General features: G+C 45.5%; 1 protein-coding gene across 2 annotated transcripts in view; it reads right to left on the reverse strand.

Moving 5' to 3' along the window:
* The window catches only part of ehbp1 (EH domain binding protein 1), a 162,966-nt gene extending 145,199 nt beyond the window's left edge, over positions 1 to 17,767 (reverse strand). The window contains exons 1-3 of one of the 2 annotated variants that reach the window (XM_060878999.1): positions 17,226 to 17,767; positions 15,669 to 16,067; positions 1,270 to 1,327 (exon numbers count right to left, since the gene is read on the reverse strand). In XM_060878999.1, coding sequence (XP_060734982.1) covers positions 1,270 to 1,327; positions 15,669 to 15,772 — 162 coding nt within the window. In that variant the 5' untranslated portion in view covers positions 15,773 to 16,067; positions 17,226 to 17,767. The remainder of the gene's footprint in view (positions 1 to 1,269; positions 1,328 to 15,668; positions 16,068 to 17,225) is intronic. The other variant, XM_060879000.1, reaches the window with a different exon arrangement.
* Between the last annotated feature and the right edge of the window lie 549 nt (positions 17,768 to 18,316).

An 18,316-nucleotide genomic window follows, 5' to 3' on the forward strand; every position in this document is an offset into this window, starting at 1 on the left:
ACGTATGTATGTGTGGGCGGAGCTATCAACACAGGGGTGGGACCCATTTGGGTAAGAGGCGTGTTTGTTTTGGTGATTTTATGTGTTAACATCCGCTTTCAAACAACGGAGACCCCACCTTTAAGCTGATTGGCTGTTTAAACTGAATGAAAAGCTTGAGCACACCTGTATATTACATAATTAAAGCGATTTGCTGGTGCCTTTTCTCTGGATGATGTGTGATGTTAGATGTGTTGAGGAAACGGACTGTGTGTGAAAGCATCTATAAACTAAATTGATCCTGAAACTAACATATTGCTTGATTAAGTTTTAGTCTTCTAAAGGACATATCAGATTGAACAGCGTTGATTAACACATTGTTTTTTCTGCAATCGATGCGGTTTCACCGTGGCACGCGCTCAGGAGGTCCGACCTAGTTGTTTCTCCAGATCCGAAAGCGCGGTGACGAAGATCCCGACCTGTCCAGGCAGCTGCGTGGAAATCGAGTCATCTCCCTCAACCGTGTGCATGAATAACACAAACAGTTCTGCACCGCTGTAGATGATGACACACTGTGACACACTAACACACAGCTTCGCGGATGAGTTACGCTGCTGCCTGCCTCAACACGGATCCCAGAGGAAGTGGAACCGAACAACTTACACACTCTGTCGCAAGCGTTCTGTGACTCGAAAACAAAAGTGTGTCTGTAGTCGAGCTGAGATTTAGGCTCGAGATAACAGAAGACCTCTCGAACACGAGGCCGAGTGTGCATTTCTTGCCCGAACACATCTGAGTCAACTTGAGAGAACTGAACGAGTGCGAAAACACTGAACACTGATATTGAGGCACGAGAGAGGCGTCAGTGGCAAGTTTAAGTTTTATCAGTAATAGGTAACGTGGTTTGGAAAATATAGAAAAAATTATAAAGAATAAGATCAAGATCATTCAAATTAGCATTGACTAATGTTAGCTTTAAGAAGTATTCCTAGCTGCAAATAAAATACAGCTAAAAGCTAGAAAAAGTGTGTGTGTGGGCGTGTCAGATCAAACACTGACCGACAGCGTGGTCACCACAGCGACGCAAACAACTCCTGAGCTTTACTGATGCTCAGAATTCAACACAGAGCGTCCTGAAAGTCCTGAACGTCAGTGTCCTAAACTCCCCGAAACAACATGATAGAAATCAGACTCTAAAGGGAACCCCATGTTCTTCTGGGATGACGACATCATACATCAATACAAACCAGAGGTTAAGAAGTAAACACGAGTGCTACAGGTTCTACACACCTTGGAGGATTTCCGCCGACTCCTGCGAGTCCACACCACCACGAGCTTGTCTGGTTGCCTGAAAGAACAAACCGATAGAAAAGTCAGAACCTGAAAAGAATAAATGGAATTAAACAGATGAAATTAGACATTTTTCATTGTTGATTAAAACTGGTTGATTAACTCCCACTAGACATCAATTCTCTTGATCAGAGACACACACACACACACACACACACACACACACACGGCAGATTCAGATTTTGGACACAATCAGAGTCAGAGGCCATCAGAGTGTTAGATAATCAGGCAGTTAGACACAGACAGAATAAGACAGACACAGAGTCAAAAAAAATCAGCCATTTTCATACAGAGAGTCAGCGCGGGGGGGGGGGCCCGGCGAGACGCAGAGGGGGCATCGGCGAGACGCAGAGGGGGGTCGTCGGCGAGATGCGGGAGGGCGTGTCGGCGAGACGCAGAGGGGGTTGGTTCGGCGAGACGCAGGGGGGGCGTCGGCGAGACGCAGAGGGGGGCATCCTCAAGACGCAGAGGGGGGGGCGTCCTCAAGACACAGAGGGGGCGTGTCGGCGAGACGCAGAAGGGGGGCGAGACGCGGGGGGCGTCGGCGAGACGCAGAGGGGGGCATCCTCAAGACGCAGAGGGGGGGGGCGTCCTCAAGACACAGAGGGGGCGTGTCGGCGAGACGCAGAGGGGGGGCGAGACGCGGGGGGGCGTCGGCGAGAAGCAGAGGGGGGCATCCTCAAGACGCAGAGGGGGGGGCGACCCCAACACGCAGAGGGGGCGTGTCGGCGAGACGCAGAGGGGGCGTGTCGGCGAGACGCAGAGGGGGGTGAGACGCGGGGGGCAGGAGGGCGTCGGCGAGACGCAGAAGGGGGCGTGTCGGTGAGACGCAGAGGGGGCAGAGGGGGTGTGTCGGCAAGACACAGGAGGGGGCGTCGGCGAGACGCAGAGGGGGCAGAGGGGGTGTGTCGGCGAGACATGGGGGGGGTCGGCGAGACGCAGAGGGGGGTGTGTCGGCAAGACGCAGAGGGGGGCGTCTGCGAGATGCAGAGGGGGGCGTCGGCAAGACGCAGAGGGAGGGCGTGTCGGCGAGACGCAGAGGGGGGTGTGACGCAGAATCTGACATGCTGATGTGTGTGTGTGTGTGTGTGTGAGAGAGTCTGAGAGAGAGAGAGAGAGAGAGAGAGAGAGAGAGAGAGAGAGAGAGAGAGACACGATTAGCCTCAGGCTGTATATTTCTAAAACATATCTGAGGAAGAAAGAGAGCACTGTTTTAAATAATCACCCACTCAATCATCGAGTGATTTCACACACTCGCTGTGGGATACACGGCTCCTGATGCAGAACTGGGATGAGTCAGGGCACTCTGATCTACACATTTACTGAACAGGGACTGGTACGGGACCACCGCTGACCTGAGATTACTGAGATCATTAGTGGACCATTTTCAGTACTGCAGTGACACCACATGGTAGTGTAGTGTGTGTGAGTGTGTGTGTGTGTGTGTGTGTGTGTGTAATTTCTGAAATAAGCCTAGAAGAAGAGATTTCAGAGAAGAAAAAAAAGAACAGAAACACAAAGAAGACAAGCAAACTGTATGTTCCTGGTCCTCTGGGAAAAAACTTAACTGCAAAGCTGCCAATTGTGTTTATATGCTTATGGACAGCATCATCATCATCATCATCATCATCATCTAACACACACATACACTCCCCTTTATTTATCTTCTATCACTTGGAAACACAGATGCCGCCTTATAAATGCAGGATTTTGCACCATTTTGCTAAACCGCGTGACATCCATCCATCCATCTAGTATTTAATTTCTTTCAACCTTGTGTGTAGTTAAACAAAAACAGGGATGAACAGACAGACAGGTAAACAAGCTCACAGCCCAAAAGAAAGACAAGTAAACAAACAGGCAGAAAATCGAACAGACAGGTAATTAGACAGGCTGAGAGATGAACAGACTGACTAAGGCAAAACCTGTATCACTCTCTCACACACACACACACACACACACACACACACACACACACACACACACACACACAAAGGGGTGGAGGAGAGGAATCCTACCATACACCACTTTACACATTTATGATTGATAAGTGCGAAGACAGAATCAAGATAATTTTATACATCAAGTATGTTATACATCAAATAACTGAAGAATCAAAAGATAAGGAGAGATGGAGGGGGAGAGAGGGAGAGAGAGAGAGGGAGCTAGAGAGGGAGGGAGAAAGGGAGAGAGAGAGAGAGAGAGAGAGAGAGAGAGAGAGAGAGAGAGAGAATAAAGATAATGATGAATTTATATATGATGAAGGTTCAGGTTAGGGCTGGGCGATATGGCTGAAAACTGTATCACGATATCAGAGTTTCATATCGGTCGATATCGATAATTGTTGATCTTTTTTATGACCCATTTAAAATAAGGACCAGGAGAAAAATATATTACATTTAAACATTTTTATTTTAAACTAAACCTTCCTCTGATCGTAATCCCCTCAGTTATTAAGACAGAAATGTTAACAAGCAGGAAAACTCAAATAATTATAATGTGAACATAAATCTAAAGTCACGATGAACACTTAACAATTATCTCTTAATATTTAAGGTGCAAAATAAAAGAAAATGTAAGAAATGCTTAATAAAGTGTAATAAAATAGCGCAAAAAGGGAGGCACAGGGGCTTAGTGGTTAGCACGTTCGCCTCACACCTCCAGGGTTGGGGGATCGATTCCCGCCTCCACCTTGTGTGTGTGGAGTTTGCATGTTCTCCCCGTGCCTCGGGGGTTTCCTCCGGGTACTCCGGTTTCCTCCCCCGGTCCAAAGACATGCATGGTAGGTTGATTGGCATCTCTGGAAAATTGTCCCTAGTGTGTGATTGCGTGAGTGAATGAGTGTGTGTGTGTGTGTGCCCTGCGATGGGTTGGCACTCCGTCCAGGGTGTATCCTGCCTTGATGCCCGATGACGCCTGAGATAGGCACAGGCTCCCCGTGACCCGAGGTAGTTCGGATAAGCGGTAGAAGATGAATGAATGAATGAAAATAGCGCAAAGTGTTAAATATAAACATCGAGAAACCTGAGAATTTAGTGTTAGGAAGTTCACTAGCTGTTCACCTTCTGGTGAATAAAGTGTGTAAAATATGTACAGTGTTTTGTAAACATAAATAAAACTGAGGTAGACGGAGATACATCTGTAATATAAAACACAAACCTCATACAGTACAGTAACATTGTTTAAGATATAAAACCTGCAGAAATATAAAAAAGTAGTTGACTTTTCCTCTTTTATTTACAGTTTCCTCGCTCGCTGCGGCTCATTTTCTGTTTATCAGTCACCGGTTACTGAAGAGGAATCCAGCAGACCGGCACGAGACAACGATATGGCGCAACCAAACATGATACTGTTACATGATTGGCTGTTAGCGTGTCACTCCCTATGTTGCTAGGTTACCAGAGAGTGGGTGCATTTCTTAAGGCAACCAAACTTGTTTGCAACCTCTGTTTTCTTCCGACGAAGAATAAAAAATATGGAACGTTTTATCGAACACATTTTTTATTGATATCGATCACTTGTCTATCGCGATACATATCGTTATCGTTTTATCGCCCAGCCCTAAGACACAATGAGGTTAATATCTCACAATAAGGACCTGGGTGATACTTTAACACAAGCCTTCATGACTCTCTCAGTCTCCACACAGACCAGAACACACTTTAAACATTTAATTGACCATAAAAATGGAAAATATTTCTTCTCCCAGGAGTCTGTCTCATGACTTTTATTACTGGAGGCTCGCTCTACCCCCCCCTCTCTCCCTGTCTGTCTCTCTCTCACTCTCTCTTTCCCCCATCTCTCTCTCCCTGTCTGTCTCTCTCTCACTCTCTCTTTCCCCCATCTCTCTCTTCCTGTCTGTCTCTCTCTCCCCCTCCCTCCCCATATCTCTTTCTCCCTGTCTCATCTCTCCCCTGTCTCTCCCCTTTCCCGTCACTCTCTCTCTCTGTCTCTCTCTTTCTTTTTCACCGGCACTCTCTTTCCCCCGTCTTTCCCTTCGCTCTCTCTCTCTCCCTGTCTCTCTGCCTGTCTCTCTCTCTCTCTCCCTCTCCCTGTCGGTCGGTCGGTCTTTCTCTCTCTCTCCGTCCGTCGGTCGGTCGGTCGGTCTCTCTCTCTCTCTCTCTCTCTCTCTCCCCCCCTGTCGGTCGGTCTCTCTCTCTCTCTCTCTCTCTCTCTCTCTCTCCCCGTCGGTCGGTCTCTCCCTGTCGGTCAGTCTCTCTCTCTCTCTCTCCCTGTCGGTCGGTCGGTCGGTCTCTCTCTCTCTCTCTCTCTCTCTCCCCCTGTCGGTCGGTCTCTCTCTCTCTCTCTCTCTCTCTCTCTCTCTCTCTCTCTCTCTCTCTCTCTCTCTCCCTGTCGGTCGGTCTCTCTCTCTCTCTCTCTCTCTCCCTGTCGGTCGGTCTCTCTCTCTCTCTCTCTCTCCCTGTCGGTCGGTCTCTCTCTCTCTCTCCGTCAGTCTCTCTCTCTCTCTCTCTCTCTCTCTCTCTCTCTCTCCCTGTCGGTCGGTGTCTCTCTCTCTCTCTCTCTCTCTCGGTCGGTCTCTCTCTCTCTCTTTCTCTCTGTCGGTCGGTCACTCTCTCTCTCTCTCTCGGTCGGTCGCTCTCTCTCTCTCTCTCTCTCTCCCTGTCGGTCGGTCGGTCTCTCTCTCCCTGTCGGTCGGTCGCTCTCTCTCTCTCTCCCTGTCGGTCGGTCGCTCTCTCTCTCTCTCCCTGTCGGTCGGTCGCTCTCTCTCTCTCTCCCTGTCGGTCGGTCGCTCTCTCTCTCTCTCCCTGTCGGTCGGTCGCTCTCTCTCTCTCTCCCCTTTTCCCTCGCTCATTCATGCTCTCTCTCCCTTTCACTTACGTCATATCTCTCCTTCTCTCTTTCCCTATCCTTCTCTGTCTCTAACGCTCTATCTTTTTCTCTTTCACTCCCCTACTGCTCTGGTTTTCAGAGCAGAAAGATTGAAATGAATCCCAGCAATGAAACTTACAACTGAACTAAATTATCTTTACAACCTCACTGACGCCTCTTCTAAAAAGCAGCCCTTGTATTCATTAGCATTTATAAAGTCAGAACACACACACACACACACACACACCCCTGCAGCACACTGTAATGGAATTTCTTTTTATTGAGTTTTTGATGGAGCATTTAAACAGCTTTATTGTCCTCATTAGTCAAAGACAGAGAGAAATACTGTGTGTATGTGTGTGTGTGTGTGTGTGTGTGTGTGTGTGTGTGTGTGTGTGAGATTTAAGGAAGAAATAATCGTTCAGACATTTCAACAGATTTGTTTTTTAATCCAGGAGGTTGTGCAGCTACAGACTGCTAAGCAGCTTCCAGAAGTCACGTCCTCTGAGAGAAGCATCACGTCCCCTGACTTCTGACATCTCTCGCTTCCTATCCCTGTTAATACTGAAAGCATAGCAGCCACTCGTGCCGTCTGATGGAAGATACGACCATTCTGTTTTAAGTTTTTCCTACAGTCAGATACTGTCTGTCTGGTCAAACTGTAACATAGACAACGATGATAAATTCCTATGGAACTCTCTGGACATGAGTGGGTGGGACTGAGATCACTGGGCCACGTCTCAAATCAAAAACTCTGAGCTTACGTTCGAAACACAAGATGCGACGCTGGTTTGTTTGTTCGGTTGTGGACGGAGGGCCACATGGTGTTATACTGCCTCTACTCATTATGTTAGTACTGCACCACACACACACATATATACACACACGAAAGTCTACAATCAGCTCCAAGCGGCTATTTATTCACAGTGTCATTACAGCGCCTGCTGAGAGGGTGGAAACAGACGTTCGTTCGAGTCAAGCGGAGAACCGTGGAGGCGACAGCCGCTCTTACAGTCACTCGAAGGGAAGTGCTCCATTTACACAGAGAGAGAGAGAATGTTGTATGAAAGAGAAAGAGAGAGAGATGTTGTGTGTGTGTGTGTGTGTGTGTGTGAGAGAGAGAGAGATGTGTGTAAGACAGAGAGAGAGAGAGAGAGAGAGAGAGAGAGAGATGTTGTATGAAAGAGAAAGAGAGAGAGACGTGTGTGCGTGTGTGTGTGAGAGAGAGAGAGAGAGAGAGAGAGAGAGAGAGAGAGAGAGAGATGTTGTATGAAAGAGAAAGAGAGAGAGATGTTGTGTGTGTGTGTGTGTGTGTGTGTGTGTGTGTGTGTGTGAGAGAGAGATGTGTGTAAGACAGAGAGAGAGAGAGAGAGAGACAAAAAGAGATGTGTGAGACAGAGAGACAGAGAGAAAGAGAGAGAGAGAGAGAGAGAGATGTTGTGTGAGACAGAGAGACCGAGAGAGAGAAAGAGATGTTGTGTGAGACAGAGAGACCGAGAGAGACAGAGAGAAAGAGAGAGAGAGAGAGAGAGAGAGAGAGAGAGAGAGAGAGATGTTGTGTGAGACAGAGTGACCGAGAGAGACAGCGAGAGACAGAGACACAGAGAGAGAGAGAGAGATGTTGTGTGAGACAGAGAGACCGAGAGAGAGACAGAGAGAAAGAGAGAGAGAGAGAGAGAGAGAGAGAAAGAGAGAGAGAGAGATGTTGTGTGAGACAGAGTGACCGAGAGAGAGACAGAGCGAGAGACAGAGACAGAGAGAGAGCGCTATCACTACCGCTAGCACTATACTTATTGCTATGGAGACACAAGGTAACAACCTGAAACAGTTGAATCAGGACATTAAGTTATCTTTTAACAATGGCTTTGACACCATGGACTGATGTCTCGTATGTTACGTGGAATGTTAGCGGTATTGGACAACAGAGTAAAAGAGGTATCTGATTTTAACTGTTATGCATGCTAGGTTCAGCTAGTACCAAAGACTCATTTTGTGTTTGAAGAATTAAATATAAAAATAATAAAGTAATGTTTGTAAACCAGTAGCTGCTTATTTATTATTTTCCTGCAGTACATTAGCTTTAGCACTGAAGAGCTAAAGAACAGGCTTTTCAGGTGTATGGCTTGGTCATGCAGGAATAAAACACGAGTTAATTACAGAGTCCAGTGTAGGTCTGGTTTTCATCAGTGTCATGAAAGTAGAAACAGTAAGTAATGGGACATAATAAATAAATCACATTCCTCTGGACATGGAGCCGAGTGCAGATAGCTTCCACACCTCACAGAATAATGCTGAGCAGTTCAGCTAAAGTAAACAACAGATCTCTGTTTTCAACAGGAAAGAAGATCTGATGTCTAAACTGTCTAAGAGAGAGAGAGATGTGTGAGACAGAGAGAAAGATGTGTGACACAGAAAGAGGTGTGTGTGTGTGTGTGTGAGAGAGAGAGATGTGTGAGAGATCAGAGAGAGACAGAGAGAGAGAGAGATTTGTGAGACAGAGGAGAGAGAGAGAGAGATGTGTGAGACAGAGAGAGAGAGAGAGAAAGATGTGTGACACAGAAAGAGGTGTGTGTGTGTGTGTGTGTGTGTGTGTGTGTGTGTGTGTGTGTGTGTGTGTGTGTGAGAGAGAGAGAGAGAGAGAGAGAGAGAGAGAGAGAGAGAGAGAGAGAGAGAGAGAAAGAGAGAGAGAAAAAAGAGAGAGAGAGAGAGAGAAATGTGTGAGACAGAGGAGAGAGAGACAGATGTGTGAGAGAGAGAAAGAGAGAGAGAGATGTGTGAGACAGAGAAAGATGTGTGACACAGAAAGGTGTGTGTGTGTGAGAGAGAGAGATATGTGTGAGACAGAGAGACAGAGATATGCGAGAGAGAGAGAGAGAGATGTGTGAGAGAGAGAGAGAGAGAGAGAGAGAGAGAGAGAGAGAGAGAGAGAGAGAGAGATGTGTGAGGCAGAGAGACAGAGATATGCGAGAGAGAGAGAGAGAGAGATGTGTGAGAGAGAGAGAGAGAGAGAGAGAGAGAGAGAGAGAGAGAGAGAGAGAGAGAGAGGTGTGAGGCAGAGAGACAGAGATATGTGTGAGAGAGAGAGAGAGAGAGAGAGAGAGATGTGTGAGACAGAGAGAGAGAGAGAGAGAGAGAGAGATGTGTGACACAGAAAGAGGTGTGTGTGTGTGTGTGAGAGACAGAGAAAGAGAGAGAGAAATGTGTGAGAGAGAGAGAGAGATGTTGCGTGAGACAGAGACAGAGCTCTATCACTACCTCTAGCACTATATTTAATGCTATGGAGACACAAGGTAACAAGCTGAAACAGTTGATTCAGTTGTTGAGCCTTAAATAAACAGCTGTAGAAACGTTGTATTAGTAACTGATGACTTTCTGAGAAGGAGATTCTTGTTGCACCATCGAGAACAACTTCAGTTTACTCACAGCAAAGGAATTTCTACACTAATGAGCCTCGACACAGTTACGCAGACCAGAGCCGTAAGACTCGAGTCCAATCTCAGGCTGTTTTCTGTAGCGACTCTGTCTTTTATCCAATTTATTGCCATTTGGACTTCAGTCTTGAGTTTCGGTGTCACTAAATATGGTGACTGGGAGTTGGGATTGTCCAGTTTCAGGTAAAATACACCGAATGACCAAAAGCTTGTCACAGAATATCACACTCATATACGCTTCCTGAACGTCCTGTTCACAGGTTTATTCCCTCGTAGCTTTTATAAACATCTCCGCAGATGTTGGAGCATGTTGGGTGTGAGGATGTGTGTTCGTTCAGCTACAAGAACGTTAGTGAGATCAGACACTGATGTGAGGTGAGGAGGTCTGGGGTTCAGTCGGTGTTCAGTGGTGTTGAGTCAGAGTCAGGGCTCTGTGCAGGACACTCGAGTTCTTCCACTAAAATCTTAACCTCCACACCATGTCTTCATGAAGCTCTGGGGCTTTGTGTACAGTGACGTTGTGCTGGAACAGTGTTTGGATCCACTGAAGGGAAACTGTAAAGCTACAGTTTATATAACTGTGTACTTCTAATGTTGTGGTAACAGTTTGGGGAAGGACCACATACGGATGTGATGGTCAGGTGTCCACATACTTTTAGCCATACAGGAAGTTGGTACCTTGCTGAGAAGCAGGTTGCCTCCATCCTGCCTTCTCACGATCTCCAGTACAATAATGCTTGTGTTGTCCTTCATTGGTGCAATGTTTGTTTGTTAGATGCTGCACAGTTAAGATCTGATGGTTTCCGGTCACAGCCAAGACTTTACCCAATTGGTTTTGACCCCATTTTACCTTGGACTCGATAACGTTGGTCTTGACTTTACCTCAATCATCCACCAACCATAATAACTTGCTTTCTAATGAAAGCATGGGAGTGAGATTGGTCCTGCTTAGCTATAACTAACCTAGTCATGGTTTCATTTTTGTTTAGATAATAAAGTGAAATAATAAATAAAAACATGTCACCTTCACTCATCACTAGTCTTTTCTTAAATATCCCTAAACACTGATAAGCTCAAGAAGAGAGACCTATTTATGCAGATACACCACTAAACCATACACACACACACACACACACAATATTTTGAGCAGAGAGAAAATCGGTGACCGAAGAGTCAGCTGTAAATCCACACACATCTCTCTCTCTCTCTCTCACTCACTCACACACACCTCTCTCTCTCCTCACACAACATTCTCTCTCTGTCTCACACACCTCTCTCACACACACAACATCTCTCTCTCTCTCTCTCACACAAAATCTCTCTCTCGCTGTCTCACACAAAATATCTCTTTCTCTCTCACACTAGCTCTCTCTGTCTCAGTCTCACACCTCTCTGTCTCACACGTCTCTCTCTCCGTCTCACACGTCTCTCTCTCTCCCCCCCGCCGGTCTCTCTCTCTCTCTCTCTCTCTCTCTCTCTCTCTCTCTCTCTCTCTCTCTCTCTCTCCCCCCCCCCTGGTCTCTCTCTCTCTCTCCCTCTCCCTGGTCTCTCTCTCTCTCTCTCTCTCTCTCCTTCTCCCTGGTCTCTCCCTCTCTCTCCCTGGTCTCTCTCTCTCTCTCTTTCTCTCCCTGGTCTCTCTCTCTCTCACACGTCTCTCTCACACGTCTCTCTCACACGTCTCTCTCACACGTCTCTCTCTGTCTGTCTCACACGTCTCTCTCTGTCTGTCTCACACGTCTCTCTCTGTCTGTCTCACACGTCTCTCTCTGTCTGTCTCACACGTCTCTCTCTGTCTCACACGTCTCTCTCTGTCTGTCTCACACGTCTCTCTCTGTCTGTCTCACACGTCTCTCTGTCTGTCTCACACGTCTCTCTCTGTCTGTCTCACACGTCTCTCTCTGTCTGTCTCACACGTCTCTCTCTGTCTGTCTCACACGTCTCTCTCTGTCTGTCTCAAACGTCTCTCTCTCCGTAAATCCGTGACGAGGGTTAAATACTCAGAGCCTGGATGTAGTGAAGGGCTTTTCTCTACGCGTCACTCCTGCTGATTATCCTGGCAGGTAAAACTGTGATATTGGCAGCGACTGCACCAAAGACAAACACATGCTGTAACTCAGAGGATCCTACACTGCAGCTCCACATACACCATAACCTGAGCTTACACCTCAACTGGATGATGCAAGGAGATCATTAACACCATGATCAATATCAGCTTGAAAATCCTGCTTGAAATGTTCACTTCTACAAGTTCCTTCCCTGTTTACTGCATGACATCAAATCGAAATTGTGCCTCAAAAAAAGCTGAGGAGGAAAATGAGTCAAAAGTCATCACTGCTTTAATGAGTTAATAATCCAACACACACACACACACACACACACACACACACACACACACATCTAAGTAATAAACATCACAATTCAAATGATTCTTGCATTCTAATCGCTGAAATAATCATGGTTCCTTTTCACACATGTACATATTTTGTTGCTCACGATCACCGATCAGAAGACGTGTGTGGTTTAGAGGACGAGACAGGACCAAAGGGGCACGATGGATCTGTAAACTGTATTTCAACATGGTGGCTTACAAAGCACTGGAATTTTCATCGAAAGAGAAATGTTGTGTGAGACCGAGGAGACAGAGACAGAGAGCGAGAGAGAGAGACATGTGAGTCAGAGAGCGAGAGAGAGAGAGACATGTGAGACAGAGAGAGAGAGACGTGTGAGACAGAGAGAGACGTGAGAGAGAGAGAGACACGTGAGACAGAGAGAGAGAGAGAAAGACATGTGAGACAGAGAGCGAGAGACGTGTGAGACAGAGAGAGAGAGAGACGTGTGAGAGAGACGTGTGAGACAGAGAGACGTGTGAGAGAGAGACATGTGAGACAGAGAGAGAGAGAGAAAGACATGTGAGACAGAGAGCGAGAGACGTGTGAGACAGAGAGAGAGAGACATGTGAGAGAGACAGAAAGAGAGACATGTGAGACAGAGAGAGATGTGTGAGACAGAGAGAGCAAGAGACGTGTGAGACAGAGAGAGAGAGAGAGAGACGTGTGAGAGAGAAAGACGTGTGAGAAAGAGAGAGAGAGAAATGTTGTGAGACAGAGAGAAAGACATGTGAGACAGAGAGCGAGAGAGAGAGACGTGTGAGTCAGAGAGCGAGAGAGACATGTGAGACAGAGAGAGACGTGTGAGAGAGAAAGACATGTGAGACAGAGAGCGAGAGACGTGTGAGACAGAGAGAGACGTGTGAGAGAGACAGAGAGAGAGACGTGTGAGACAGAGACAGAAAGAGAGACGTGTGAGACAGAGAGAGAGACGAGTGAGACAGAGACAGAAAGAGAGACATGTGAGACAGAGAGAGACGTGTGAGACAGAGAGAGCGAGAGACATGTGAGACAGAGAGAGAGAGAAAGACGTGTGAGAGAGAAAGACGTGTGAGAGAGAAAGAGAGAGACATGTGAGACAGAGAGAGACGTGTGAGACAGAGAGAGACGTATGAGAAAGAGAGAGAGAGAGAAATGTTGTGAGACAGAGAGAAAGAGAAAGAGACGTGAGAGACAGAGAGAGAGACATGTGAGACAGAGGAGAGAGAGATGTGTGGCACAGAGAGAGAGAGAGAGATGTTGTGTGAGACAGAGGGAGAGATATTGAATTTTCATCAGAAGCTGCGTCTTAAAATAAACACTTTATGGGAAAATACCCTTTTAAAAAAATAGACTGAAAAAGTGACAGCAAACACACACAGAGCGATGCAGAGACCAACCCACGTTGGTCCATAAAAATCGAGCAGTGGTTGAGGACGTTACTTCAAACTAACTAAGCAGCCGTGGTTTCTGTCTCAGTGCAGAATGGAAACTTTCCATCACGACACCAACATTTGAGACGGATGAAACGCAACTCCGTCTCTCACTCCCACACTCGCTCACAGTCTCTGGCCTCAGGGATATCAACAGCTAACAGGCTTTCAGCATGCTGACAGTAGGTAAATACATGTCTTTCACACAGCACCTCTTTCCTTTCTTCCTTCCTTCCCTCCGTGTAACGGTAGTCAGGTATGACGGCTCCTGACATCGAGAATGCAGATTAGGATGGAGACATGCAGTCTTTCAGCACATTCCTCTTCCTCTGTAACAGACAGCACTACATTCCTATCATTCCATCGCCTCACACTCACATCTGGAAGACCTCGGGTACATGTGGCCACGCGTGCGTTCGTGCACGCGTGTCGCCTCGGGGTAAAATCCTTTCACGGAAAACACCACGTTTCCTCTGACGTTTCCATGGCAGTCACGACACAAGTCGTGACAGCTGTGTAAAATAACAAAATTCATCTACCGTGTCTCAGAAAAGCCAAGATTCCGATAATAACGAGAACATTCACAATTTTTACGTCGGTAGTTTGGTCTGAACACAGCACGGTGCACATGAAAAATCAGCGATCAAATAAATAATAAAGTGACGTGACATACGGCTAAGCACGGTGACCCATACTCAGAATTTGTTCTCTGCATTTAACCCATCAAAAGTCCACACACACAGCAGTCAACACACACACACACACCATGAACACACACCCGGAGCAGTGGGCAGCCATTTATGCTGCGGCGCACGGGGAGCAGTTGGGGGGGTTCGGTGCCTTGCTCAAGGGCACCTCAGTCGTGGTATTGCCGGCCCGAGAACCCGCAACCTTAGGGTTAGGAGTCAAACTCTCTAACCATTAAGCCAAGACTTCCCACGTGTGAAAGCTGTCGTACGTACTGATAATCACGTGAATCTGCGTGGGAACAATCGCACTCGGATTTGCATCAAATTACATCTACGCTATATTTCCATGTTCCAACATGGTAACAGTTGGATTCTAAAACATTCTCTAGTTTCAGTGATGTGTTTTTAAAGTGCATTAAATGTTTGTCTTGGGTTTGGATGTGCCTCCTGTAGGTCATTTGAGACTAATAGTCATAGTACCTGACATAAGCAAAACGAGGACATTTTACTGGTAGAGACCTTAGGGAATCTGGATAAGCGCTTCTGCCAAACGCCATAAATGTAAATCCTGGGGGATGTAGTCAAAGTAGTTGAGATGATTAAAAAAAACAGTAAAAAAAAAAAAGCATGGCAAGCATGGCGCGTCGTCACGTGGAACGGCCGATACTACACTGCTCAACGTCACAAAGACAGATCTGTAGCGGATCTATCTAAAGGTCTTTCATGATAAACTGCTGGATGGAGCTGTGTATTTTGATGGGATGAAGAATTCACTGTTTTCTCATCTGTAGTATTATATAGATCAGTGTGCAGATCAGGTGGATGTCAGACAGCAGTAAGCACAACGAGGACACAAATTTGTTATTAAGCCTAATCATTTAAGGAACTATCTACCGTCAAACTGTCCATATTAATAACGTTGCCATGAAATACGTTTACGACACAGAGAGATTTATTAAAAAAAAAAAAAAAAAAAAAAATAGATAAAAGATAAACAGGATAAAAATGAATTCCACCTTATGTTATAAATGCTAATCGTTTCTTACAGTATAATCGATTTGTAAGTGTTTTAAAACAATCTACATGACTATGTCATGATGAAGTGTATTGTAGTGTCAAGAATCGACATGACGATCAGATCAACCGATGTACAAAGTAAAAATAAATAAATAAATAAAAATTCCTGAAATCTTGGTGATCTTCAATAGTTATTCTGTAAGCCCTCTTGAATGTTTTTGAAGGTGTGTATGTGTGTGTGATGAAAAGGTGCATAACTCCAACACAGACCTACAGCCTCAGCAGACGTATCTTCTGATCTCTGTGTGCGTGTGTGTGTGTGTGTGTGTCTACTGTGAGACAATATTTAGTGTGTAATTTGACTCTCCTGAACCTGAGCCAAGCCAAACCTTGATTTTTCTGTATTGCGGAAATGCATTGATGCACACAAGAAACCACATCACACACACACACACATATACGCACACACACACACAGTCAAAACAGGTGATGGAGCGAGCTATAGACGAGGCCTTCCCTGCGCTCTACACAATCCATGCATAGGAAGCAAATCATTTCTGTTCACACACTCACCATTTCTTTGTACATTCCACCATTAGCTCCTGATAAGAGGCCACAAACTGGAATTTGGATGCGTGCTTTCCAACACGCTGCAGTCTTTTCCACACCGAAGCCATGGTCCGTCTTGTCGGCGGGTGAGAACGAGATCCGATCCTGGTGCTGCTTCTTGTCAAAGTCCTCCTGTTTGATTGTGATTCAGAAACGTCCGGGTAAAGAATCGAGCGCCTCGTGTACGTTCATCGCCGACGCGTAAAGTCAGCCGAGATAACGGAGACAGCCATCAGGCAGTGTGATGGAGCGATACGTTACATGCACAGAGGGAACTGCTGGCTCCTGCACACCACATACTGCACAGCGAGATGTTCTAATCGCGATTAGGCAGAACATACTCCATTATCAGGGTCAATAAACCTGCGGACACAAGAAAGGGCGTTTTAGGGTTATGTACAGATCCTGAACCGACCTGAATCTCCAAAACAACAACAAGTCATAACCAAGAGCACTGTTAAGACAAAATATCTAAAAACTAAGATTAACCAAAATTACATATACAGAGATAAGCATCATTTTAATTGTCGTAATTCATGTCTGTAAAAAGTGCTGAGAAAAACTTAACTTTGTACAAAAGTACAAAACACTCTTAGGAGCGAGGAAGCTGTTACTATAGAAACAGAAACATCAGACCAAGCACATCAAATATAAACCTGTGATCTGAGCGACATAGGTGTTGTGTAAGGATTATCACATTAAATACTGTGTGGAAATAAAAAAAAAAAAAAGAACGTTATTCGTTATAGTTTCTGAGGTTTCTTAACACATCCTCAACATCATCTCATTCAGTCTGGACAAAAAATAAAATAAAAAACATAAGCAGGACGTCCGAACACGACCATTCTTTACAAACCCGTACAGCGTGTCAGTGATACAGATGCTTAGATTAGACCGAGTCAGATTTCTGTGAAAGACTTTTTCTGTTTTCTCATGTTTGCGTATCATCTTTTCTTTATTTATTTATGTATTTATTTTTGACTGCACATAAACAAGTAATCAGTGTGGATATCAGTCATTTTTTATAAAGTGTGTGCATTTACTATTGTGGCAAAAAAACAACAACAAGAAATGTCAAGAAAAATTATGTTGTGTGTATATATATATATATATATATATATATAAACAGACAAGCTGCAGACAAACATATATATATAATGTTTGTCTGCGATTTGTCTGTAAAGGATTTAATAAGGGTTACCTGCAGAAAACTGGGTGTGATTTATTACATACAATACAAGAGTAATTTCTAAAAACAGCTCAATAATATTAATCCCATCTCTCTAATTTCGCTTGAGACTTTAATAACATTAAATAACGTGTTTATTTTTTTCTTTTCCTCACGTTTGACAGCTGCTCGTTTCCTCCATTCTTATTTAACTTCACTGATGCTAGTTGAATATAAAGCAAAACTAAAACAAACAGTTATTAGCACCAACGTTGTGTTTAATATCCCACAAGCCCGTGATGTTAAAAGCTACGTAATGAGCTCGTAGTTTAAAAATAAAACCCATTACTCACCTCTTTAATTATTCAGCAGCCTTTCGGTCGCCTTTTTCCAAGCTGGTAGCTAAACTGCTAGCAAACTTACCTCAGTAACCCGGCAGCACAGAGCCAGAATGCTAGCACTGCTAATGCTAAGCTAACCTAAGCTAAGCTAAGCTAATTAACACTTCCACTACTAGCGCTGTAGCGGGTGATTTAATATAATATAACCGCGGCTAATCCAGTCGTGCTAACTGGTCTAACGAGGCACTAACCGCTGTGTTCTGTTAGCATTGTGCTAATCACTAAGGCAGGCCAGGTAGCGCGTCCGTTAATATCATCCTGAGGTAAAAACAACACTAATGCGCTGCGGAGGTTCTGTTCTGGGAATTACGGCTTTAAAACAGCAAAGTTCGGGCGGTTCGAACACGGAGGAATAATATATAAGTTTCCCTGGAAGGAGCAGCGGAATTCCAGCAGCCTCGAATAAAACAAACTCCGACAATCAAACCACCGTCATTTCCCGACCAATCCCACTGCATTCAGCTCACACAGCCGGGAGCGCACTAGCGTACTAAGTAGTATGTGTCCTGTTACCTCCCTCCCTGAGGTGGCGTACTGTTTTACAATACTGATTAGTACGCTAGTACGCGTCCTGTTACCTCCCTCCCTGTGGTGATATACTGTTTTACAGTACTGATTAGTACGCTAGTACGTGTCCTGTTACCTCCCTCCCTGAGGTGGAGTACTGTTATTCAATACAATACTGATTAGTACGCTAGTACGCATCCTGTTACCCCCCTCCCTGAGGTGATGTACTGTTTTACAGTACTGATTAGTACGCTAGTACGTGTCCTGTTACCCCCCTCCCTGAGGTGATGTACTGTTTTACAGTACTGATTAGTACGCTAGTACGCATCCTGTTACCTCCCTCCCTGAGGTGGCGTACTGTTTTACAATACTGATTAGTACGTTAGTACGCGTCCTGTTACCTCCCTCCCTGAGGTGATGTACTGTTTTACAGTACTGATTAGTACGCTAGTACGTGTCCTGTTACCCCCCTCCCTGAGGTGATGTACTGTTTTACAGTACTGATTAGTACGCTAGTACGCATCCTGTTACCTCCC

The sequence above is a fragment of the Tachysurus vachellii genome, chromosome 10 (genome assembly GCF_030014155.1).
Source record: "Tachysurus vachellii isolate PV-2020 chromosome 10, HZAU_Pvac_v1, whole genome shotgun sequence".
Taxonomy (NCBI): domain Eukaryota; kingdom Metazoa; phylum Chordata; class Actinopteri; order Siluriformes; family Bagridae; genus Tachysurus; species Tachysurus vachellii.